The sequence below is a fragment of the Notolepis coatsorum genome, assembly GCF_963971535.1.
Source record: "Notolepis coatsorum genome assembly, contig: SCAFFOLD_262, whole genome shotgun sequence".
Taxonomy (NCBI): domain Eukaryota; kingdom Metazoa; phylum Chordata; class Actinopteri; order Aulopiformes; family Paralepididae; genus Notolepis; species Notolepis coatsorum.
The window spans coordinates 263,293-289,972 of record NW_028169772.1 but is presented as its reverse complement, the minus strand read 5'-3'; the positions used below and the strand labels follow the sequence as shown (position 1 = coordinate 289,972).

The 26,680-nt window shown below is 41.9% G+C and overlaps 1 protein-coding gene across 1 annotated transcript; it reads left to right on the top strand.

Moving 5' to 3' along the window:
* Window positions 1–23,585: 23,585 nt before the first annotated feature.
* LOC311248032 (monocarboxylate transporter 10-like) lies at window positions 23,586–25,010 on the top strand (the record flags this gene model as incomplete). Its single annotated transcript, XM_084338993.1, has 1 exon — window positions 23,586–25,010. The coding sequence occupies one exon, from the start codon at window positions 23,586–23,588 to the stop codon at window positions 25,008–25,010; it is 1,425 nt and encodes a 474-aa protein (XP_084195119.1).
* Window positions 25,011–26,680: the final 1,670 nt, after the last annotated feature.

The following is a 26,680-nucleotide window of genomic DNA, read 5'->3' as shown; positions in this document are numbered from 1 at the left end:
GAACCTCACTCTCCAGGTCTATAGATCACAGTGGAACCTCACTCCCCAGGTCTATAGATCACAGTGGAACCTCACTCCCCAGGTCTATAGATCACAGTAGAACCTCACTCCCAATGTTTATAGATCACAGTAGAACCTCACTCCCCAGGTCTATAGATCACAGTGGAACCTCACTCCCCAGGTATATAGATCACAGTAGAACCTCACTCTCCAGGTCTATAAATCACAGTGGAACCTCACTCCCCAGGTCTATAGATCACAGTTGAACCTCACTCCCCAGGTCTATAGATCACAGTAGAACCTCACTCTCCAGGTCTATAAATCACAGTGGAACCTCACTCCCCAGGTCTATAGAACACAGTGGAACCTCACTCTCCAGGTCTATAGAACACAGTAGAACCTCACTCTCCAGGTCTATAAATCACAGTAGAACCTCACTCCCCAGGTCTATAGATCACAGGTGGAACCTCACTCTCCAGGTCTATAGATCACAGTAGAACCTCACTCCCCAGGTCTATATATCACAGTGGAACCTCACTCCCCAGGTCTATAGATCACAGTGGAACCTCACTCCCCAGGTCTATAGATCACAGTGGAACCTCACTCTCCAGGTTTATAGATCACAGTAGAACCTCACTCTCCAGGTTTATAGATCACAGTAGAACCTCACTCTCCAGGTCGATAGATCACAGTGGAACCTCACTCTCCAGGTCTATAGATCACAGGTGGAACCTCACTCCCCAGGTCTATAGATCACAGTGGAACCTCACTCTCCAGGTCTATAGATCACAGTGGAACCTCACTCTCCAGGTCTATAGATCACAGTAGAACCTCACTCCCCAGGTCTATAGATCACAGGTGGAACCTCACTCCCCTGGGCCCTCATTCATCAACGTGTCTTACGCACAGATTTGTGCTTACCCTGTGCGTACGATCATTTCTAAGCAAAGAGTGGGATTCATCAATTTCAACTTGAACTTGACTTTGTGCTTATGTCTACGCACAGCTCGGAGCACACTTAGCTGACGCCCAGTGGTAGAATATCGTTACTACGCACAAGCGCTCCTCAGTACATGCATTCGTTCCAACGCGGAAATAAAGACACTGGCGCGTGTTCTGTATGACCCCCGTAATTCATTATAGTTCATTGTGAAATAGCAACAGTAGTGTAATTATGGTCAAAACCCTATAAATAGCATTTGGAATAATAGATATTTCTCTCAGAATGAATGCAGCATGGTTTATATAGCGTTATCGGAATATACGGGGTGTACTGGGTGTACTGGCTCCGCGTAGCTCAACTCGTTATTATTTTGCGCACAGACCGCAGAAACACGGGAACGTTTTGATTATATTTAAAAGGCTTTACGTTAAACGAAACAAGTGGAATTTCGAAGCTGTAAGCAGAATACAAGTCATATTATGAACACCCACGATATAGTGTTCTTCCCCCTTTTTACTGTATAAGAAAGAATAAAAAAACGCATTGCAATGACACCAGGGTGTATGTGTATTACAAAACCCTTGCAATAATGTGTCTTAAATGAATGAAAAGCATACATGCTCTGGACACAGAGCATATCGTGTGGGTGATATGACTTGTATTATGCTTACAGGATTCCACGTATTTAGTTTTACAATGTCAAAGCCTTTTAATGTAAATCAAAACGTTCCCGTATTTCTGCAATCTATGTGCAAAATAATAACGAGTTGAGTTCTAACAAAGAACATATTACATGCTGGTATGCTGATAGAGTAAACTATTATATGAATATGATATGATATAAGGTATACACTGGTCCGTCGCATACACTGGTATGCGCAAGTTACTGTTGCATAATGTAGGCTATGGCTGCTATTATATGTAATCCATATAGGCTACCTAATAGTATATGATTTTTAGAGGCATCTATTTTGTTGTCGGTAATACCGACAACAAAATAGATGCCTCTAAAAATCATATAGCCAATCGAACACAACTAATAAAGGCATTCATATTACAGCACGGTTATAATGACACACAACCAACGCCAAACAGTGGTCAACGAACGGTCTTTATTAGTATTTTGAGCTGTCCAGGCAGAATTGCAGCAATGGTCTTAGGGAGCCGTTGATATCTGACATCACCGTTTACAAGTCCGCCTTTTATTTATCCCATAACACGCGATAGTGTCTTCTTGGTTCGACAGCAGTGAACAATCTCTGTGAAGTTTCTCAGAGTTCCGCTCGGGTCAGTCCATTATTTCACATCCCATGGGGGGTGTTTCCTCACTTTCATGACCATATATGGATAATCATGCACGAGCATTGGCGGTAGAACAAAGTGGTATTCATCAACACGGAGGAGCATAGGACCTGTGTACGCACGGTTGATGAATCCTGATTCTTCTGTGCGTACACTGGTTCTACATTCTGTGCTTACGTGTGGAAATAGAACATGTTCTACGTCCACGTTGATGAATGAGGGCCCAGGTCTATAGATCACAGTAGAACCTCACTCTCCAGGTCACAGATCACAGTGGAACCTCACTCCCCAGGTCTATAGATCACAGTAGAACCTCACTCCCCAGGTCTATAGATCACAGTGGAACCTCACTCTCCAGGTATATAGATCACAGTGGAACCTCACTCCCCAGGTCTATAGATCACAGTGGAACCTCACTCCGCAGGTCTATAGATCACAGTGGAACCTCACTCCCCAGGTCTATAGATCACTTTAGAACCTCACTCTCCAGGTCTATAGATCACAGTATAACCTCACTCCCCAGGTCTATAGATCACAGTGGAACCTCACTCTCCAGGTATATAGATCACAGTAGAACCTCACTCCCCAGGTCTATAGATCACAGTAGAACCTCACTCCCAATGTTTATAGATCACAGTAGAACCTCACTCTCCAGGTCTATAGATCACAGTGGAACCTCACTCTCCAGGTCTATAGATCACAGTGGAACATCACTCTCCAGGTCTATAGATCACAGTAGAACCTCACTCCCCAGGTCTATAGATCACTTTAGAACCTCACTCCCCAGATCTATAGATCACAGTGGAACCTCACTCCCCAGGTCTATAGATCACAGTAGAACCTCACTCTCCAGGTCTATAAATCACAGTGGAACCTCACTCCCTAGGTCTATAGATCACAGTGGAACCTCACTGTGGAGAGTCACAGCCACGTGACCCCACAATCGCCATCTCGTCCCCCAGTACAGACGCTATTAAGACAATGGAAAATGACCGCCCAGGATGACAGAGTGGGTGTGAAGTGCCACAGAACAAGTGACACTTTTGGACAATGACATCCTGAGTCGTTCCTATATGACCAGTATAAATCTTTAAACTGAACTCTGGAAAGATAGCTCTATGATGGCTCTACTTATAAAAAATGGAACTGAGCCTTTAATGTCTACATAGAAGGGGCCTGTTCTTCACAGTTTTTCACAGACACCACAGGCAAAAAGGGAGTCAACCTGCGGAATGTGGGCCTCAGCAGAGGAGAGAGAGCAGTAAAATGTTAACCCTTTCAGACGGGAAGGGAATTAAAGGTTGAGGGTTGAAAGCCAGGAGTCCGGAAACTATTGAGGAAATCTTAAAAGAAAAAACTATATAACAATTAAATGTTTAATGTGTACAGTAAAAGTTTTCATAAATGGCATGCTTATAATTGACTGTCAGTAGAGAATTATACTAAAAGAATGATGTGTAAAACTGTTTGTCTGGAAGGAACCTTTAAGAAATCTTGATAAGAAATCCTATGGAGGGCGGCCTCGTGCATGGTACCATGTCACGTGGTCACCACAGACAAAGCCGTTGTCTGTTTTGAAGGAATAAGGGACTTTCTGTTACTTAAAACCACTAGGTAACTAGCAGTAACGTTAGTACAAAGAAGGAGGAGTTAATACGAATTATGTATTGTATTTTGGTTTGCTAAACAAACATGACAACCCTGTGACATCACTGTGTTTAGACCAATCGGAAATATGGTACAATGTCGATAAAAAGAGACGGTTGCTGATTCAAGAGCCAGACTTTGGGGAGAGATGAAGATGCTGCTGCTTGACACGGGGCACAAGCCGAACCAGATGAGATGTTTTGTTTTGTGCATATTTTAACTGAAATGGACATTTTTCTAATTCAGTCTCTTTTTGTAACTTGCATTTTCTAATTAAACCTCTCTATAAATATATCCTTTGTATCCTTTCTTCTGACCAGACGGCCGGGTAAGCTTTGAAATGTGTTCTGCATTTGTAACTTCACCCCATGCATTTTTGATTAATGAAGACGGAGTAAAAGGAGAAATATGTCAACCACGCGGTCCAGTAATGTGCCTGATTTATGATGTAAAAAACCTCCTGAGTAAGGCTTTAGCCAGACGGAGTAGAAGGAGACATATGATTATGCATTAAGGCAAAATAGAATAAGTGGCTTTATCCCTAGCTCAGGCCTAAAGAGAGAAATATATATCAAGTAATGCCATATAGTGATAATACGTGTACTGTATCATGGGATTATCAAGTAAAGCCATACAGTGATAATATGTGTAAGTGGCTTTATCCCTAGCTATAATGGGATTATCAAGTAAAGCCATACAGTGATAATACGTGTACTGTATAATGGGATTATCAAGTAATGCCATACAGTAAACTCTACGGCGAACCGAGTAGATTAAAGTAGAATAAAGTAAATATACCCCGCAACTCCAATCAATCAACTGTATTACTGGAGGGGACGGGGGGTGCCTGTGTGTGAGCCGAGGTCTGCTGAGTTTAAGCCCTGAACTTTATAGACAAATTGAGTCCTAGACGTCCCACACTTCGCAGGACGCTGCTTGAAGCTGGGATTCGGACCAATGAGTTATGGGATAATCAATCTGACCTCGGTTTACGACCGGTGCTCAACACTCACTCTCCAGGTATATAGATCACAGTGGAACCTCACTCCCCAGGTCTATAGATCCCAGTGGAACCTCACTCCCCAGGTCTATAGATCACTTTAGAACCTCACTCTCCAGGTCTATAGATCACAGTAGAACCTCACTCCCCAGGTCTATAGATCACAATGGAACCTCACTCTCCAGGTCTATAGACCACAGTGGAACCTCACTCCCCAGGTCTATAGATCACAGTAGAACCTCACTCCCCAGGTCTATAGATCACAGTAGAACCTCACTCCCAATGTTTATAGATCACAGTAGAACCTCACTCTCCAGGTCTATAGATCACAGTGGAACCTCACTCCCCAGGTCTATAGATCACAGTGGAACTTCACTCCCCAGGTCTATAGATCACAGTAGAACCTCACTCCAAATGTTTATAGATCACAGTAGAACCTCACTCCCCAGGTCTATAGATCACAGTGGAACCTCACTCCCCAGGTCTATAGATCACAGTGGAACCTCACTCCCCAGGTCTATAGATCACAGTAGAACCTCACTCCAAATGTTTATAGATCACAGTAGAACCTCACTCCCCAGGTCTATAGATCACAGTGGAACCTCACTCCCCAGGTCTATAGATCACAGTAGAACCTCACTCCCCAGGTCTATAGATCACAGGTGGAACCTCACTCTCCAGGTCTATAGATCACAGTGGAACCTCACTCCCCAGGTCTATAAATCACAGTGGAACCTCACTCCCCAGGTCTATAGAACACAGTGGAACCTCACTCCCCAGGTCTATAAATCACAGTAGAACCTCACTCCCCAGGTCTCTAGATCACAGGTGGAACCTCACTCTCCAGGTCTATAGATCACAGTAGAACCTCACTCCCCAGGTCTATAGATCACAGTAGAACCTCACTCCCCAGGTCTATAGATCACAGTGGAACCTCACTCCCCAGATCTATAGATCACAGTGGAACCTCACTCTCCAGGTTTATAGATCACAGTAGAACCTCACTCTCCAGGTCTATAGATCACAGTGGAACCTCACTCTCCAGGTCTATAGATCACAGGTGGAACCTCACTCCCCAGGTCTATAGATCACAGTAGAACCTCACTCTCCAGGTCTATAGATCACAGTAGAACCTCACTCCCCAGGTCTATAGATCACAGTAGAACCTCACTCCCCAGGTCTATAGATCACAGTGGAACCTCACTCCCCAGGTCTATAGATCACAGTAGAACCTCACTCCCCAGGTCTATAGATCACAGTAGAACCTCACTCCCCTGGTCTATAGAACACAGTAGAACCTCACTCTCCAGGTCTATAGAACACAGTAGAACCTCACTCTCCAGGTCTATAGATCACAGTAGAACCTCACTCCCCAGGTCTATAGATCACAGTAGAACCTCACTCCCCAGGTCTATAGAACACAGTAGAACCTCACTCTCCAGGTCTATAGAACACAGTAGAACCTCACTCCCCAGGTCTATAGATCACAGTGGAACCTCACTCTCCAGGTATATAGATCACAGTGGAACCTCACTCCCCAGGTCTATAGATCACAGTGGAACCTCACTCTCCAGGGCCCTCATTCATCAACGTGGCGTAGAAAATGTTCTATTTCCACACGTAAGCACAGAATTTAGAATCAGTGCACGCACAAAAAGAACGGGATTTACCACACGTGCGTACGCAGGTTCTACGCACACCTGTCATGATAAATATCACCTTGGCCCTGCGCCGAGGCTCGTGCACACTTTCACGTATTTGCATACCAAAACCGCCCCGATTAACCATATACGGTAATGGGCACCCCCATGAAATGTGGAAGAATGGACTAAACCGAGGGAAGCGTGTTATGAGACAGGCTGACAGACGTGTACACGTACGGTGATGTCGGATATGATATCTATTAACCATTGCTGCCTGGGCAGCGCAAACACTAATAAAGACCGTGCTGGAATATGACTCCCTTTTTCCGTTTTGTTTGATTAATACCCAGGGATTAAAGTTCTCCTCAATTTTATTCCAAATCGCGACGGATTTTCCATCAATTTTCTACCTGCTGCATATGATTTCTAGAGTCATACAATCTATTTTGATGTCAGTATTGGGTAGCCTATATAAACAATAATACGAGAGCATATACAAGAACAATGAATCTCACTGCCAATGATGTAGCCTATACGCCATGTGTAGCCTGCCTATTATGTGATCAATACAAACTTGAACTTGAATTCCATCATGTCTGTGTGCGGGTCACTGCGGGAACTCACAAGGCTGTTGTCACAATGTAAATAAGAACGTGCACTGAAAAGTTACAGTATGTAGTTGGTTGATTATTTGTATGACAGTCAGTAAACCCTTGCAAAAAGTATCCGTTTTATTTAATGAATTGAAAACATTCAGCATCGCCTTCCTCCCGGCATGCAGCAACAACATGTATCAGGCAAATGCGCATCGCAACATTGACTTAGTGGAATCCCTTTCTATTCACATAACTGCATTTGTGATGGAGCTTTGACAGCTACAGTAACAGTCTATTGCTCGATCCATCTCCAATATCACGATGGACCGTGCCGGTGGCAAAGACCTGAGGGTGGTGAGGATCTTGAATGAATTCCATCATCATATTTATATGTTGTGTGTCTGTCCACTATGTCTGTTACTTTGTTATTCCCCCCCCCCCCCTATCTATGTAAAGCGACCTTGGGTCTCTTGAAAGGCGCTATATAAAATGAAGCTATTATTATTATTGTTATTATTATCACATCTGAGCGGGAGCTCACAAATAGACCGTTAGTCTCAGTGAAGTTTCAACGGAGGTCATCTATTCTAACCAACAAATTGAAGTAGAAAGCATTTCGTGACCAATCTTATTTGGAAACATGAAACACAAAATAATTAGCTTTTTATTTGAAACAATATTTAATCGCATTTGGAGGTTGGTGTTTTGCATCTGCCCCCCCGTGCCAAACAAGCAGGCCAACCTCTTGTTCGCGTGTGAGCCCGTTATAATTACACTACTGTCGCTATTTTATAATGAACTATAATGAATTACGGGTCATACAGAAGTTGAACACTAATGCACGGAAGCTTATTTCCGCCTTGAAACTAATGCAGAACTGAGGAGCGCTTATGCCGTAGTAACGATGTTCTACCACTGGGCGTCAGCTAAGTGTGCTCCGAGCTGTGCGTACACATAAGCACAAAGTCAAGTTCAAGTTGAAATTGATGAATCCCACTCTTTGCTTAGAAATGGTCGTACGCACAGGTTAAGCACATATCTGTGCATAAGTCAGGTTGATGAATGAGGGCCCAGGTCTATAGATCACAGTAGAACCTCACTCTCCAGGTCTATAGATCACAGTAGAACCTGACTCCCCAGGTCTATAGATAACAGTAGAACCTGACTCCCCAGGTCTATAAATCTAAGTGGAACCTCACTCCCAATGTTTATAGATCACAGTAGAACCTCACTCTCCAGGTCTATAGATCACAGTAGAACCTAACTCCCCAGGTCTATAGATAACAGTAGAACCTGACTCCCCAGGTCTATAAATCTAAGTGGAACCTCACTCCCAATGTTTATAGATCACAGTAGAACCTCACTCCCCAGGTCTATAGATCACAGTAGAACCTCACTCTCCAGGTATATAGATCACAGTGGAACCCCACTCCCCAGGTCTATAAATCAAAGTGGAACCTCACTCCCCAGGTCTATAGATCACAGTAGAACCTCACTCCCCAGGTCTATAGATCACAGTGGAACCTCACTCCCCAGGTCTATAGATCACAGTGGAACCTCACTCCCCAGGTCTATAGACCACAGTGGAACCTCACTCCCCAGGTCTATATATCACAGTAGAACCTCACTCCCCAGGTCTATAGATCACAGGGGAACCTCACTCCCCAGGTCTATAAATCAAAGTGGAACCTCACTCCCCAGGTCTATAGATCACAGTGGAACCTCACTCTCCAGGTATATAGATCACAGTAGAACCTCACTCCCCAGGTCTATAGATCACAGTGGAACCTCACTCTCCAGGTCTATAGATCACAGTGGAACCTCACTCCCCAGGTCTATAGACCACAGTGGAACCTCACTCCCCAGGTCTATAGATCACAGTAGAACCTCACTCCCCAGGTCTATATATCACAGTAGAACCTGACTCCCCAGGTCTATAGATCACAGGGGAACCTCACTCCCCAGGTCTATAAATCAAAGTGGAACCTCACTCCCCAGGTCTATAGATCACAGTGGAACCTCACTCTCCAGGTATATAGATCACAGTAGAACCTCACTCCCCAGGTCTATAGATCACAGTGGAACCTCACTCTCCAGGTCTATAGATCCCAGTGGAACCTCACTCTCCAGGTCTATAGATCACAGTAGAACCTCACTCTCCAGGTCTATAGATCACAGTAGAACCTGACTCCCCAGGTCTATAGATCACAGTAGAACCTCACTCTCCAGGGCCCTCATTCATCAACGTGATTTACGCACAGATATGTGCTTAAGCTGTGCGTACGACCATTTCTAAGCAGAGTGTGGGATTCATCAATTTCAACTTGAACTTGACTTCGTGCTTATATTTACGCACAGCTCGGACCATGCGTACCTGGCGCCCGTTGGTAGAATATATTATTACAACAAGGAAATGAGCTTCTGTGCATTAGTTTCAACACTGACATGTTCTGTATGAACCGTAATTCATTATAGTTCATTGTAAAATAGCAACAGTAGTGTAATTATGGTCAAAACCCTATAAATAGCATTTGGAATAATAGATCTTTCTCTCAGAATGAATGCAGCATGGTTTATATAGCGTTATCGGAATATACGGGGTGTACTGACTGACTGCGCTCCGCGTAGCTCAACTCGTTATTATTTTGCGCACAGACCGCAGAAACACGGGAACGTTTTGATTATATTTAAAAGGCTTTACGTTAAACGAAACAAGTGGAATTTCGAAGCTGTAAGCAGAATACAAGTCATATGAACACCCACGATATAGTATTCTACTTCTTCCCCCTTTTTACTGTATAAGAAAGAATAAAAAACGCATTGCAATGACACCAGATAGTGGACAGACTATGTAAATATGATGATGGGATTCAAGTTCGCGTTTTTGTTGATCATAGGCATGCTGTCAGAGTATGATATCTTAATCAAACATTCTAGAACATTTGTCGTCACAGATCATGTCCTAATAGAACATAGGCTACATGGCATGGTCCATCGTGATATTGTGTAGACTGTTATTACTGTACCGGTACCACCCATTGTGACAACAGCCTTGTGAGTCCCGCACACAAACATGATGGAATTCAAGTTCATGTATTGAAAGGCAGGCTACATCATACATGGCAGTGAGATTCATTGTTCTTGTATATGCTCTCGTATTATTGTTTATATAGGCTACCCAATACTGACATCAAAATAGATTGTATGCCTCTAGAAGTCATATGCAGCAGGTAGAAAATTTACGGAAAATCCGTCGCGATTTGGAATAAAATTGAGGAGAACTTTAATCCATGGGTATTAATCAAACAAGACCAGATGGCCGTAGACGGCAAAACTTTGAAAGACCTGACGGGAGACGTGGACTACTTGAAAACCAAATTAACCTACATGGAAGCGCAGAGCAAGAGAAATAACATCGTATTGGTCGGCCTGAAAGAGGGAGAGGAAGCCGGTGACCCGAATAATATGATTAATGGCATTCTGAGATACATCCTGGATTTAAAGGACACTGACCAGGTACCAGAGGTAGAAAGGCACCATCGGACTCTCCGACCCAGACCAGACCCATCGGCACCTCCTCGCCCGTACATTATACGGCTGCTGAGATGGAACGACAGGCAGGACATCTTGAGAGCCGCGGGGAAGAAAAAGAAGCTGACATGGGGAGGAAGGCCGCTTCACGCATTCCAGGATCTACCCGTGGAAATTAAAAAGCAGCGCGCCGGTTATACCGACATCAAGAAGAAATTGTGGGACGCGGATGTCCGTAATGGTATACTGTACCCTGCGAGGCTGATAGTCACCATCGACGGCGAAACATCCATCTATAATAACCCCACGGATGCAGCGAAAGGATTGAAGATCAAGCTTCCTAATATTTTTGGTTAATGGACAGAGCATAGAGGTATGACACGCCCACCACTCACTGACAGTTGACAGTTGACAGTAGACATGACAACTGAGTTATTTAGTGTGGGTGATGACTTGAGCAAGATCCCGTGCAAGGTATGCAATGAACATTAAGGGCAGCCTCTTTCATTATACTGTTTATTATTATAATACATTTTTTTTTGGTTTGTGTGTATGTATGTATATATATATTATTTTGTTTTCTGAGGTTATGTATTGCACTGCCCCTATAGTAATAATTTCGGATGCACGGATCATGCATTTAATTAAGGACATGGTCTGATCACTGCGTGCGGATAACTGTGTTTATCAGTTTGTTCACGGACAGGGGATGGACACAGGTTCTATCTCCCTTATATTATGTGTGTGCCCTTTTATTGGCACTTCTTGTATGGTTTGTTATGTGTTTTGTGTGTATTTCCCCTTGTTGGTGCAGACCATTGATAACTTCAACATATATTCAGTATTTTCCTTTTTATCCAACCTTTTCAACAAGCTAAAGCGCAATATAATTTTTGATGGCTACAATTAACATGATTAGTTGGAATGTAAACGGGGTTTCAAATAAAACAAAGAGATATAAAGTCATTAGTCATTTGAAATCCCTGGACTGTGATGTTGCGATGTTGCAGGAGACACATTTGAAGGATGAGGACTCTATTAAGTTGAGACAGAGATGGGTAGGCCAGGCCTACTCAGCACCAGGTACCGGGGCATCTAGGGGCGTCAGTATTTTAATAGCAAAACGACTGACGTTTAGACTATCTCAAAAAATTATTGACAAGGATGGCAGGTTTATCATTCTATCAGGTTTTTTACAAAATACTAAATGCACATTAGTAAATGTCTATGCACCCAATATTGGTCAGGCCGAATTTCTATCCAAATTGAGTGTGGCATTATCTCATTTTGCGGCAGACCATATTTATTTAGGAGGTGATCTCAACCTAGTTAGTGACCCGGCAGTGGATAGATCGGGCCACCCACTCATATCAGATGGTGCATTGTCAGCAGCGCTCAATGAGTTGCAGGTATCTCTGGCTTTGACAGACATATGGCGGGTAGTAAACTCTCTTGCCCGAGAATATACTTTCTATTCACACGCTCATAATTCGTACTCAAGGATTGATTACTTTCTTTTTTCACAATGTACAGTTGAGAATGTGATAGAGTGCAACATCCATAATATTATAATCTCAGATCATGCCCCCATGTCAGTGCGCTTAGCTCTCTCTGTAAACAATCACAAAAGTAAACAATGGAGATTTAACAACTCTTTGCTAAAAGATCAAGAGTTTGTATCTTTGATAAATGAGAGAATAACTGAATTTATAAATATTAATCTAAAATCTGTCCCTTCAATACAAATGGTGTGGGAAGCATTCAAAGCAACTTGCAGAGGGTGGATTATTAGCTATTCTACAGCCAGAAAGAAGAAAATGATAATGAAGAAAAACAACTTAATATTAGAACTTAAGGCTGTAGAAACACAACACATGCTTAACCCTGGAAATATACAACTGAAAAATACTATGTTGATTCTTAAGACAGAGTTGCAATCAATTATACATGAGGAGACAGCGTTTGCTCTTTTCAGACTCAGTAGGAAATATTTTGAATCAGGAGATAAAGCCGGTAAGATGCTAGCACTAAGATTAAAACAATTAGAAAATCGCCAATCAATACCATTTATATGTGATAGTACAGGTGCAGTTATTTATGAACAAACAGAAATTAATAAAGCTTTCAGTGATTTTTATAGTAAACTCTATCAGTCAGAAGGATCTAAAAAACAGGAAGACATGGATATATTTTTTAAGGACATATCCTTACCCACATTACAAGAGGTAGAAAGGGAGCATTTAGAGGGTACTATCAGAGAATCAGAAATCATATCTGCCATGAACCTCCTTTCAACAGGGAAAGCACCAGGGAATGATGGATACACCTTAGAGTTTTACAAACAGTTTCAACACAGGCTAACCCCAGTGCTTACACTAGTATTCAATGACATAATAGTTCATCAATCCATGCCTCAGAGTATGTGCCAGGCTACTATCTCTTTGTTACCTAAACTTGATAAAGATCACTCACAAATGGGTAATTATCGTCCCTTAAGTTTATTGAACAGCGATTATAAGCTATTTGCTAAGATCCTGGCCATGCGCATAGAGACAGTCATGCCTTCACTGATCCACCTTGATCAAGTAGGGTTTATTAAAGGCCGCCACGTTTCTAATAATATGAGGAGACTATTTCATGTCATGTCAAAAGCAGGCAACCTACAACAACCAGCGGTAGCTTTATCCTTGGATGCTGAGAAAGCTTTCGACAGAATAGAATGGCACTATCTGTTTTATGTTCTTACCAGATTCGGTTTTGGACCCACGGTCATACATTGGGTGATGGCGCTCTACAACAAACCACTAGCTTCAATTAAAACAAATGGCATTATATCTCAACCGTTTCAGCTATTCAGGTCCACCCGACAGGGTTGTCCGGTTTCTCCATCACTCTTCATCCTCGCCCTCGAACCGCTGGCATGTGCCATACGAGCAGAGGAGAAAATCACGGGCATCAATATTGGGGGGCATGACTTTAAAGCTAATCTGTATGCAGATGATGTACTATTAACACTAACACAACCCTGTCAATCAATCCCACAGGTGATGAAGCTGATTAAAGCATTTGGGGAGTTTTCAGGATATAAGGTGAACTTTAATAAGAGTGAAGCTATTCCTCTGAATAACCTGACCCATCCTTCACATATTGGTTCTGCCCCCTTACAGTGGAGATCACAAGGTATGAGATACCTCGGAATAAACATCCGGACACCTATAGATACGATTTTTGATTCTAATGGTCCACACCTCTTGAAGACAATTAGGGAGGATATTAAGAGATGGACAGTGTTACCCATTTCATTATGGGGTAGAGCAGAGATAATAAAAATGAATATTTTACCTAGAATATCATTTCTAATATCAGCTGTTCCACTCAAATTCCCCTCGTATTGGTTTAAAGAGATAAATAAGCTATTTACAGGTTTCTTATGGAGGGAGAAGACACCTAGAATCAGCTACAAGAAATTGATGAGACCAAGAAATAGCGGTGGACTTAGTATTCCGGATGTTTACTCATACTATCTCTCTTATAATGCCAGATTCCCCTTGTCATGGGGTTACATATGCAAGACCGAAATAGGCAGTTGGAAATGGATTGAGGAGAATATTTTATCAGAACTTAGTAAGACGGTATCCTTGGTATCATTATGGTTTCACCCCAAACCTAACTTTAAAATGGATAACCCGATAATAAGATTTTCATGTGAGATAATCAAAACCCTACAGAAACGGCTAGCCTTCAAAGGGATCTCTTTACCTTCATGCCCCATATGGTCTAACCCCCTGTTAATGGCTGGGGGCAGCACACTAGTAAATACTTCATGGCAGGGTAAAGGAATAAATCAACTAGGACAGATTGTGAAGGATGGAGAGACGATACCTTTTAATGAATTGAAAGATCTGTATAATTTAAGAGATAGTGAATTCATGTTGTACTTTCAGTTGAGATCTGTAGTAAGATCAGTATCCATGAAAAATAGAGATATGGGGATACATAAGGATTTGGATGACAGACTAAGAAGGATCGCTTCAGAAAGGAGGTCAGTATCTAAGATCTATAGGTTACTCTCACTTAGCTCATCAGATGGCCTGGCCTCCATTAAACAGCAGTGGGAGAGGGATTTGAAGGTCTCCTTGACTGATCCACAATGGGAGACTGTTTTAAAAAATACAACAACATCATCAAAATGTGTAAGATATAAAATGATACAATTAAAGGTAGTTCATCGAGCTTATATTACACCATGTAAAATAAAAAAAATGGATCAAGCCATCTCAGATTTGTGCTGGCATGGATGTGGGGAGGTAGGAACACTCATCCACATGTTGTGGCATTGCCCCACAGTGAAGAGTTTTTGGCACAAGGTCATTTTAAGACTATCCTCTATTCTCAGTGTTAAGATACCCTTATGTCCAAAAGTCTGCCTCTTGGGCATAGGGGTAGTTGGTATACAATCAGCACTTACGCAACGCATCATTACACTAGCACATATGTCAGTTAAGCGTACTATCATGATGAACTGGAAGATCCAAAAGCCAAATTGTTTCTGCATGGACACCTGGATGAGGGATTTCATGGACCTATTGACAATGGAACGAGCAGCCTCAACGCTCGCTGAACATGACCATGGAGAGGACGGTCCCTGGATCTATATAAGGACATATTTGGAGAATACTTATGACTGAAAGCAGGAGTGTTTGATCTGCACCCCCCCCACCCCCCCCCATTTTGTTAGTATGTTTTGTCTGTATTGTACCGTTTGTGAGTTTTGTTTTGTCTGTATTGTACTGTATTGTATTGTTTATTGTTTGTGAGTTTAGTTTTGTCTGTATGGTACTGTATTTATGTTGAGCTGTTTTGTGTTTCAAACTATTAATAAAAAAAAAATATATATACATTTAAAAAAAAAAAATCAAACAAAACGGGAAAAGGCAGTCATATTCCAGCACGGTCTTTATTAGTGTTTGCGCTGCCCAGGCAGCAATGGTTAATAGATATCATATCCGACATCACCGTACGTGTACACGTCTGTCAGCCTGTCACATAACACGCTTCCCTCGGCTTAGTCCATTTTTCCACATTTCATGGGGGTATTCCATTACCGTATATGGTTAATCGGGGCGGTTCTGGTATGCAAATACTTAAAACAGTGCACAAGCTCAAACGTAGGATCAAAGTCATATTTATCAAGACAGGTGTGCGTAGAACCTGTGTACGCACGTGTGATAAATCCCGTTTTCTTTGTGCGTGCACAGATTCTAAATTCTGTGCTTAAGTATGTAAATAGAACATTTTCTATGTCACGTTGATGAATGAGGGCCCAGGTCTATAGATCACAGTGGAACCTCACTCTCCAGGGCCCTCATTCATCAATAGTGTGCGTAGAACATTTCTATTTCCACACGTAAGCACGGAATGTAGAACTAGTGTACGCACAGGGAAGTCGGGATTCATCACACGGTGCGTACGCAGGCTCTATGCCCCTCCGTGTTGATGAATACCACTTTGTTCTACCGTCAATGCTCGTGCATGATTATCCATATATGGTCATGAAAATGAGGAAACACCCCCCATGGGATGTGAAATAATGGACCGACCCGTTAGAAACTCCACGGAGAATTCACTGCTGTCGAACCAAGAAGACACTATCGCGTATTATGGGATAAATAAAAGGCGGACTTGTAAACGGTGATGTCAGATATCAACGGCTCCCTAAGACCATTGCTGCAATTCTGCCTGGACAGCTCAAAATACTAATAAAGACCGTTCGTTGACCACTGTTTGGCGTTGGTTGTGTGTCATTATAACCGTGCTGTAATATGAATGCCTTTATTAGTTGTGTTCGATTGGCTATATGATTTTTAGATGCATCTATTTCGTTGTCGGCTAATAAAGACCGCGCTGGAATATGACTGCCTTTTCCCGTGTTGTTTGATTAATACCCCAGGGATTAAAGTTCTCCTCAATTTTATTCCAAATTGCGATGGATCTCCCGTCAATTTTCTACCTGCTGCATATGATTTCTAGAGGCATACTACAATCTATTTTGATGTCAGTATTGGGTAGCCTATATAAACAATATAATACGAGAGCATATACAAGAACAATGAATCTCACTGCATGTATGATAGCCTGCCTTTCAATACATGAACTTGAATTCCATCATGTTTGTGTGCGGGACTCACAAGGCTGTAGTCACAATGGGTGGTACCGGTGTACAGTAATAATAACAGTCCACACAATATCACGATCCATGCCATAGCCTATGTTCTATTAGGACATGATCTGTGACGACAAATGTTCTAGAATGTTTGATTAAGATATCATACTCTGACAGCATGCCTATGAGCAACAAAAACGCGAACTTGAATCCCATCATATACATAGTCTGTCCACTATCTGGTGTCATTGCAATGCGTTTTCTATTCTTTCTTATACAGTAAAAAGGGGGAAGAACACTATATTCATATGACTTGTATTCTGCTTACAGCTTCGAAGTTCCACTTGTTTCGTTTAACGTAAAGCCTTTTAAATATAATCAAAACGTTCCCGTGTTTCTGCGGTCTGCGCAGAATAATAACGAGTTGAGCTTTATGATTTATGATGAATTGAAAATGGGGGACCCTGATGTAAACAAGACGAAAGTCTTTCTCTGGTCTGCATCCCCTTAACAATTGTATGTACTGAGCTGTACTGTACTGTACCCATTCTGCACTCTGTTAATAAACTTTTCAATCAATCAATCAATCAAGCTACGCGGAGCGCAGTCAGTCAGTACACCCCGTATATTCCGATAACGCTATATAAACCATGCTGCATTCATTCTGAGAGAAAGATCTATTATTAGTGTGGGTGACCTGGCGAAGCCAGGTTGCCACCCACACTATACATATCCATACTCTTTTTATTTAGTGTGGGTGACCTGGCGAAGCCAGGTTGCCACCCACACTATACATATCCATACTCTTTTTATTTATTTATTTATTCCACCGATTTTGCAAACACTTTGCAACACGTAAGCGTTCGCGCCCCATACACGTGAAAGGTATCAAAACGAGCGGCTTGCCTATGGCAACACCGGTCTCCGAACTCGTAAAGTTTCACCGCACCGTCTGGCTACGAATCGACTTTAAACGGTAAAATTTCGGAAATACAGTGCAATTTAGAGTTTCAAACACTTTGAACACTTTGCAACACGTAAGCGTTCGCGCACCATACACGTGAAAGGTATCAAAACGAGCGGCTTGCCTATGGCAACTGCGGTCTCGAACCCGTAAAAGTTTCACCGCACCGTCTGGCTACGAATCGACTTTAAACGGTAAAATTTCGGTCCCATTGGGAATGCATTGCATTTTAGAGTGTAGCAGCTGAAATAATCTTTTTCCCCCTACCTTGGGTGAATTGCGAGTGTGATCTCAATTTTGGACGTAGAAATAAAACAAACACATCAAAACGATGACACGGCTGTCATCCCGCTCACAAAAGAAAAATAAATGGAATTGGACATTTCTATCTCAACTGACGACCATTTGTTTGAAGGTTCTCCTCCCCATTGACCGCCATGCAATCGCCCTCTAGAAATCACATTTTTCACACTATTTTTTAGCCTTCTGTTCCGATCGCCGAAGGAGTGCCACAATATCGCACGAATGCCACAATATCGCGCACAACCCTTCGCCTACTCGTTGTAGTGCTCATGTGCGCGTCACAACGCTTCATCTCTTATAGTTTTCTTTTAATCAACGTGACAATGCAGTCATGCATCTGCCTCCATAGAAATGCATTGGATAGAAAATATGCAAGTCATAGTGATTGCTTCACCTGTGTGGCTCATGGCTCACTCATGATTGGTTCAGCTGTGTGGCTCGTGGCTGAGCTGCCAATGACATCATCCACTTAACCCATCATTGGCCATCACTGTGTTGCAGTACTGAATTGCTGACAGCGCCCTCTGTCTTGTGGGTTGTGTCATTGTACTCAGTAGGGATATCCTCTTTCATTTTTCATTGGTCCATGTTGACCCCCTTTCATTGGTCGATGTTGACCACTCCCCCGATCCTTAGACCACGCCCCCTTAGGCCACACCCCCTCAGTGTATCTCTTGAACCGTTTGTCGTAGAGACTTGCGGATTGTGCCATTGGTCGATGTTGACCACCTTTCATTGGTCGATGTTGACCACTCCCCCTGTTGACCACCTTTCATTGGTCGATGTTGACCACTCCCCCAATCCTTAGACCACGCCCCCTTAGACCACACCCCCTCAGTGTATCTCTTGAACCGTTTGTCGTAGAGACTTGCGGATTGTGCCATTGTACTCGGTGTAATAGTGTAATAGTGTGTAATAGTGTGTAATAGTGTAATAGTGTAATAGTGTGTAATAGTGTAATAGTGTGTAATAGTGTAATAGTGTAATAGTGTGTAATAGTGTGTAATAGTGTAATAGTGTAATAGTGTGTAATAGTGTAATATTGTGTAATAGTGTAATAGTGTGTAATAGTGTAATAGTGTGTAATAGTGTAATAGTGTAATAGTGTGTAATAGTGTAATAGTGTGTAATAGTGTAATAGTGTAATAGTGTGTAATAGTGTAATAGTGTCTAATAGTGTAATAGTGTGTAATAGTGTAATAGTGTAATAGTGTGTAATAGTGTAATAGTGTAATAGTGTGTAATAGTGTAATAGTGTGTAATAGTGTAATAGTGTGTAATAGTGTAATAGTGTGTAATAGTGTAATAGTGTGTAATAGTGTAATAGTGTAATAGTGTAATAGTGTGTAATAGTGTAATAGTGTGTAATAGTGTAATAGTGTCATAGTGTGTAATAGTGTAATAGTGTAATAGTGTGTAATAGTGTAATAGTGTGTAATAGTGTAATAGTGTGTAATAGTGTAATAGTGTGTAATAGTGTAATAGTGTGTAATAGTGTAATAGTGTAATAGTGTGTAATAGTGTAATAGTGTAATAGTGTGTAATAGTGTAATAGTGTAATAGTGTAATAGTGTAATAGTGTGTAATAGTGTAATAGTGTGTAATAGTGTAATAGTGTAATAGTGTGTAATAGTGTAATAGTGTAATAGTGTGTAATAGTGTAATAGTGTGTAATAGTGTAATAGTGTAATAGTGTGTAATAGTGTAATAGTGTGTAATAGTGTAATAGTGTAATAGTGTGTAATAGTGTGTAATAGTGTAATAGTGTAATAGTGTGTAATAGTGTAATAGTGTGTAATAGTGTAATAGTGTAATAGTGTAATAGTGTGTAATAGTGTAATAGTGTAATAGTGTGTAATAGTGTAATAGTGTGTAATAGTGTAATAGTGTAATAGTGTGTAATAGTGTAATAGTGTAATAGTGTGTAATAGTGTAATAGTGTGTAATAGTGTGTAATAGTGTAATAGTGTAATAGTGTGTAATAGTGTGTAATAGTGTAATAGTGTGTAATAGTGTGTAATAGTGTAATAGTGTAATAGTGTGTAATAGTGTAATAGTGTAATAGTGTGCAATAGTGTAATAGTGTAATAGTGTGTAATAGTGTAATAGTGTAATAGTGTGTAATAGTGTAATAGTGTAATAGTGTGTAATAGTGTAATAGTGTGTAATAGTGTAATAGTGTGTAATAGTGTAATAGTGTAATAGTGTAATAGTGTAATAGTGTGTAATAGTGTAATAGTGTGTAATAGTGTAATAGTGTAATAGTGTGTAATAGTGTAATAGTGTGTAATAGTATAATAGTGTGTAATAGTGTAATAGTGTGTAATAGTGTAATAGTGTAATAGTGTAATAGTGTGTAAGTGTGTAATAGTGTGTAATAGTGTAATAGTGTAATAGTGTAATAGTGTGTAATAGTGTGTAATAGTGTGTAATAGTGTAATAGTGTAATAGTGTGTAATAGTGTAATAGTGTGTAATAGTGTAATAGTGTAATAGTGTGTAATAGTGTAATAGTGTAATAGTGTGTAATAGTGTAATAGTGTGTAATAGTGTAATAGTGTGTAATAGTATGTAATAGTGTGTAATAGTGTAATAGTGTGTAATAGTGTAATAGTGTGTAATAGTGTGTAATATTGTGTAATAGTGTAATAGTGTAATAGTGTTGCGGGTTGTGTCATTGCACTGGGATATCCTCTTTGATTGGTCTATGTTGACCACTCCCCCGATCCTTAGGCCGCGCCCCCTTTTTGTATCCTTTGAACCGTTTGTCATAGAGACTCGCGAGAGACCCTCTCCCCCGTTGGCCGGCGGTGCACAGGCGTCACCCACACTTTCACAATTTCCCCCGCGCGGAATTGTCTAGTATTTATTATTATTCAAATGGACTCAAACATGTTCCGTTGTGATGTCACAGTATGATGTCATAATAGAACATTCTAGAACATTTGTGATGTCACAGTATGTCAATAGAACATTCTAGAACATTTGTGATGGCACAGTATGATGTCATAATAGAACATTCTAGAACATTTGTGATGTCACAGTCTGATGTCATAATCAAACATTCTAGAACATTTGTGATGTCACAGTATGATGTCATAATCAAACATTCTAGAACATTTGTGATGTCACAGTATGATGTCATAATAGAACATTCTAGAACATTTGTGATGGCACAGTCTGATGTCATAATAGAACATTCTAGAACATTTGTGATGGCACAGTCTGATGTCATAATCAAACATTCTAGAACATTTGTGATGTCACAGTATGATGTCATAATCAAACATTCTAGGACATTTGTGATCTCACAGTATGATGTCATAATAGCACATTCTAGAACATTTGTGATGTCACAGTATGATATCATAATAGAACATTCTAGAACATTTGTGTCTATTCAACAATTCTCTCCAAGAGAGGAGATGATGTTTGTATTGTGATTGTATGACAAGAGGAGCAGAGAAGAAGGAGACAGAGACAATAGAAATGTGTTTTGAAGATGAGAAGAAGAAGAAGAGGAGTGTAAACTTTCTCAAGTGTGGGCGAAGCAAGAATTGTGGAGGGCAGTAATACGCCACGATGCGTCTACACTGCCGGAAATTCCAAATAAGAAGAAGAAGAAGATCTCATTGTGCATCTTGAGACAGGATAGATAGATTGTCTATCCTACAACACATAGACTGAAACCTGCATTTGTCAACCAAGGTGCCTTGCCTACCGTTCTGCTGTGGAACGGTGAGTGTCCACAACAGCTAGCTAGCTGTTCTACTTGAATACAGACCAGGCTGCAGAAACAAATGAGTGGGGGGGCATACAATGTTCTCGGGGGGGGGGGGGGGGGGGGGGCACAATGGTTTTTCAACACAGGTTCCCTTTTATACGTTTCAGCTGGGACAACGCCGCTGTGGCTTGCTAAACTAAACAGCAGAGAGGCCATTGAAAAATCAAATTTCTCTCTGGAAAACTCCAACATTTTGGGAAATTAGCTTATTTAACATCTTCCCTGGAGTTAGACAAGAAGATACATACCTTTTTTGTCTCTGTGCATGCATTAGGCTTAGGGAACAGCCGCTCCGTTAGCGTAGCTTAGCTTCATCACTGGAAGTGGGGCAGAGTTGTAGCCTCAAGTTCCCTACAGTCACGAAATACACTCCAAATACAACTCCAAAACGTTCCTGTAAACATGTTGTGACCTGTGTATTTACCATGTGGAGAAATAAAAAATTATTGAATTAGACAATTACGTTTTCTAAGCAAATATACTCTGAACAATTTTTTGCCTAACCACTCCTCTCTGGGCGCAGTCAGTGATTTCAACATGAAGCCGTGTTTGTTGACATTCTCATTCATTCAAAGGATCCGAACCGATTGAAGTTTATGGATACCATGACTTAAAATCCTCTTACCTTGACGATTAAAAGCCTCCCCAATTTAGAAAACAGTATTCCAATGGCTGGTCTTGATAGGCTGCTAGCTAACGGAGCTAACCAACAAACACAGAACCGGGCAGACACTAAAGCAAATAACGAGAGCAATGACTTCCTATCTGGGGGGTTTCAAAATAAAAGAGCGACGTCTATAGCAGTGGTTCCCAAAGTCGGGGTCGCGAACCAAAGGTGGGCCGCGAGCAGCCACGGGAGGGCCGCAAGATGATTAAAAAAAATAAAAAATAAAATCCAAAACCCCCCCCTTTTTTTTTTTTTTTTTTTTTTTAAGGCCACTGAACTTAGAAGCAGGCCAGGACAGTGTTTCTAGTTGTATTCTAAAATTCTATTCTATTGTATTCTAAAATGTGACTATATGGTTTTATATTAACTTAATAAATAAACAAAAACGAAAAATCGACTTATTTCAACGAACATTTCAAACTAAATAACAGATTATGCACATAAAACGCTGAAAACAACCGAAGCAATAATAGTATTTTAATGAGGCTATTATTATTATCATTATTATTTTGCAACAAGTTAGCCCTCTCATAAATAGCACATATAAATGAATAACTAACTTGAACTAACTTAATAGGATTGAAGTGATATTTGGCTTAAAAAATCGGTCGGCAGGCAAAAAAAAAAGAAAAAAAAGCCTGACGATGTGCATTGGGCCGCGGCTCTCTGACGCCTTATTTTCTGGGTCCCGGCCTGAAAAGTTTGGGAACCCCTGGTCTATAGCAGCGGAATACGTTTATTTTGTACATTATCTAACGTTAACACAAACCTAAACTAACTTTAGGTTAGTTGTAACGTTAGTTTAGGTTCGTGTTAACGTTAGATAATGTACAAAATAAACGCTTTGCTCCGATAATATGGATGTATGTTGTTATTGTTTGAGCTGTGATTTATTGTTTCATGTATGTGTTTCACAGTTCTCACGGTTCGGATTGAAATAAATCCAATCAGTAATATCAAGAACGTGTTGCTGTCATCATTGCAAGTAGAGGGAGTTACAGTGAGAACTTACCTGCTCCAGAAGACAGCACTAGAGAGCAGTGATGGACGAGACGCGCCTAGAAGAAGAGACAGAGGAGAAGAAGGAGAATGGTGGTGAAACCAAGGTACCCGTCTGGGAGCCGGCCACTGGGGCTCCTGAGGAGGCAGCAGAGTTTGTGCCCCCCGAGGGAGGCTGGGGCTGGGTCGTCATGCTGGCTGCCATGTGGTGTGACGGCTCGGTGTTTATGATACAAAACACCTTTGGCATCCTTTTCTTGTCTCTCATCAAAGAATTTGGCACCGAAGATGATGCCAACCAGCGATCCAGAACAGCCTTGGTGGGCTCTCTCTCCATGGGCATGATCTTGTTCTGCTCTCCCATCGCCAGTGTGTTCACAGACATCCTGGGCTGCAGAGTGACAGCAGTGGGCGGGGCCGCCATGGCCCTGGTGGGCCTCCTGGCCAGCTCCTTTGTCAAGTCCCTCGGTGCCCTGTACTTCACCTATGGCATCGTGTTTGGCTGCGGCTGCTCCTTTGCCTACCAGCCCAGCCTGGTGATCCTCCCCCACTACTTCAAGAAGCGCCTGGGCCTAGTGAGCGGCATCGTGGCGACCGGCGGCAACGTGTTCACCATCATGGTGGCCTTCCTGCTCCCCCTCCTGCTGGACAGCGTGGGTCTCCAGAACACCATGCGTGTCCTCAGCATCTTCATGTTCGTGCTCATGCTGGCCGGGTTCACCTACACGCCCCTGCGGCCCAACAAGCCCATCGGTGAGATCTTCAACTTCCGCAACATCTGGAGGTCCCTGGGATACCGCATCTGGGTGTTCGGCATACCCGCCGCCCTCTTCGGCTACTTTGTGCCTTACGTTCACCTGATGAAACACGTGGAGGAGCGCTTCGGGACGAACGCCAACAAGGAGGTTCTTCTCATGTGTATCGGCATAACGTCCACAGTGGGCAACCTCATCTTCGGCAGGGTGGCAGACTACGTCCAGGGTGTCAACAAAGTCTATCTACAGGTGTCCTCCTTGTTCGTGATCGGCCTGATGTCCATGATGATCCCCCTCTGTCACGTCTTTGGCGGCCTGATCGCTGTGTGCCTGCTGATGGGGCTGTTCGACGGCTGCTTGAGCGGCATCATGGCGCCCATCATCTTTGAGTTGGTGGGCTCCAATGACTTTTCACAGGCCATCGGCTTCATGCTCGGCATAATGTCCGTGCCCATGACCGTGGGACCTCTCATCGCAGGTTACCTGGGAGACAGGTTGGGGAGCTACGACGTGGCCTTCTACCTGGCAGGTATCCCCCCCATCATCGGAGGAGCCGTGCTGTGTCTGATACCCTGGGTGGAGGCGAGGCGCAAGAGGAGTGAGAAGGAGGAGGCTCTCAAGAAAGGAGAGGAGACGACCCAGGAAATGCTAGACTACGAGAAGCCTCAGGGAGACGCACCTTTCAAGGGCGGAGACCCCGAATCTGTCTTATAGGCCAGCGGTTCTCAACTAGGGTGCCGCAGAGAGCTGCCAGGGGTGCCTTGAGATTATTATTATTATTATTTTTTTTATTATTTTTGGATTACAGAAAATTATCATTAAAGTGCTATCTGTTGCAGCTGCACTGTTTCCCATGAGAATACCATATTTGGATAAGTTTGACCATTTCTCAAAATCTGAAAATCATTATTTAATAAAACACAGAAAAGGGTCACCAAGTTACTCTGGATAAAAAAAAAACTTTACAGACAACATTGAGACAAAGCTTCCTGACACATCTCCATCCAAACTCTTGGAAGAACTCATTGAAATCTCATCTGATACCACCTGGAGAGCTAGTTTGAGTGTGGTGCTGAGTACCAAGTATCTCATGATGCAGCAGTTAAGGTGTTGATACCATTCAGCATCACATATCTGTGTGAAGCTGGCTTCATCCATGACAGCTCTGAAAACAAAATATAAGGCCAAGTTGAGCCTTGAGGATGACAAGCGTGTTGCCTTGTCAAAGATCTCCCCACGTATTGACCGTATTATTAGCCAGCAGCAGCAGACCTCGCATTGAGCTAGAAATGTCCACTGAGTGAACAAGTGCTTATTTTCTGTATTTATTTATATTTTTTGAGAAATGGTAACTTGGTGATCCTTTTCTGTATTTAAAAAAAATACATGATTTTCTGTTTTTGAGAAATGGTCACACTTATCCAAATATGCTATTTTTATGGAGAAGTGTGCAGCTGCAACAGATAGCAGTTTAGTGATAATTTTCTGTAATTTTATTTAAAGAAATATGCTATTTGATTTATTACTACAAGCAGTGTAATGTCAACAGTACTAAGCCATTTAGACCTGAAACACCTGTTAATAATGCATTATATAGCCTGCACACAAATGTGTTTCCCGGTTTCTTAAATAAACATTATTTTGAAAACAAGCACTTTTGTCATCATTGTAGCAAAAAAGACAGGAGCGGAAAAGTCTATATCGTATGTAGGGGTCCCCTTGAATATTTTATTGAACACAGGGGTGCCTTGGCAGCAGAAAGGTTGAGAACCCCTGTCTAGGCTGCGGTTAGACACAGGGGTATTTTCGTTTTGTTTTCAAGATCAGTTTCGCTTTCCAGAGTGCAACATAGTGGCAGGCGAGTTAGACATTTGTTTTGCGACCTGAGCACTTTCGTTTTGTCAGAACGAGGCGTGGTCAGACCGCAACGGATCGCGTCTCGAATTCAGCACTGAGCATGCGCAGGGAGGTAGTTACCTTGGATGTGCCAATACACTTCCTGCAAAAAAATCAACAAGCCACCATCTTTAAATGCCTCCGTGAGCCATTTAGCCAATGTAGCATTTCTTTTTCAGCAAAGAAAGTGCAATAAAAGTGCAATAAACAAAACGGATACATTCACTGTGTGTTCTGCCTCTCATTTGTTGATGAAACAAAACTAACACAATTGACCACCAAGAGCGGATAGTTTAGTCTCACAAAAAGATCGCCGATTTTGTTAGCTTACATTAGCTTAGCGATAGGGATATGCCATTATAACAGTATAGCATTGTGGCTAGCAGCTAACGTTAGCTCATGTTAGCCAGCCAGCACCAAACTGATGATATCAGGAGCTATCAGTAGCTAGATAACATTAGACAACGCCTCATGTATTAAACAAAGGT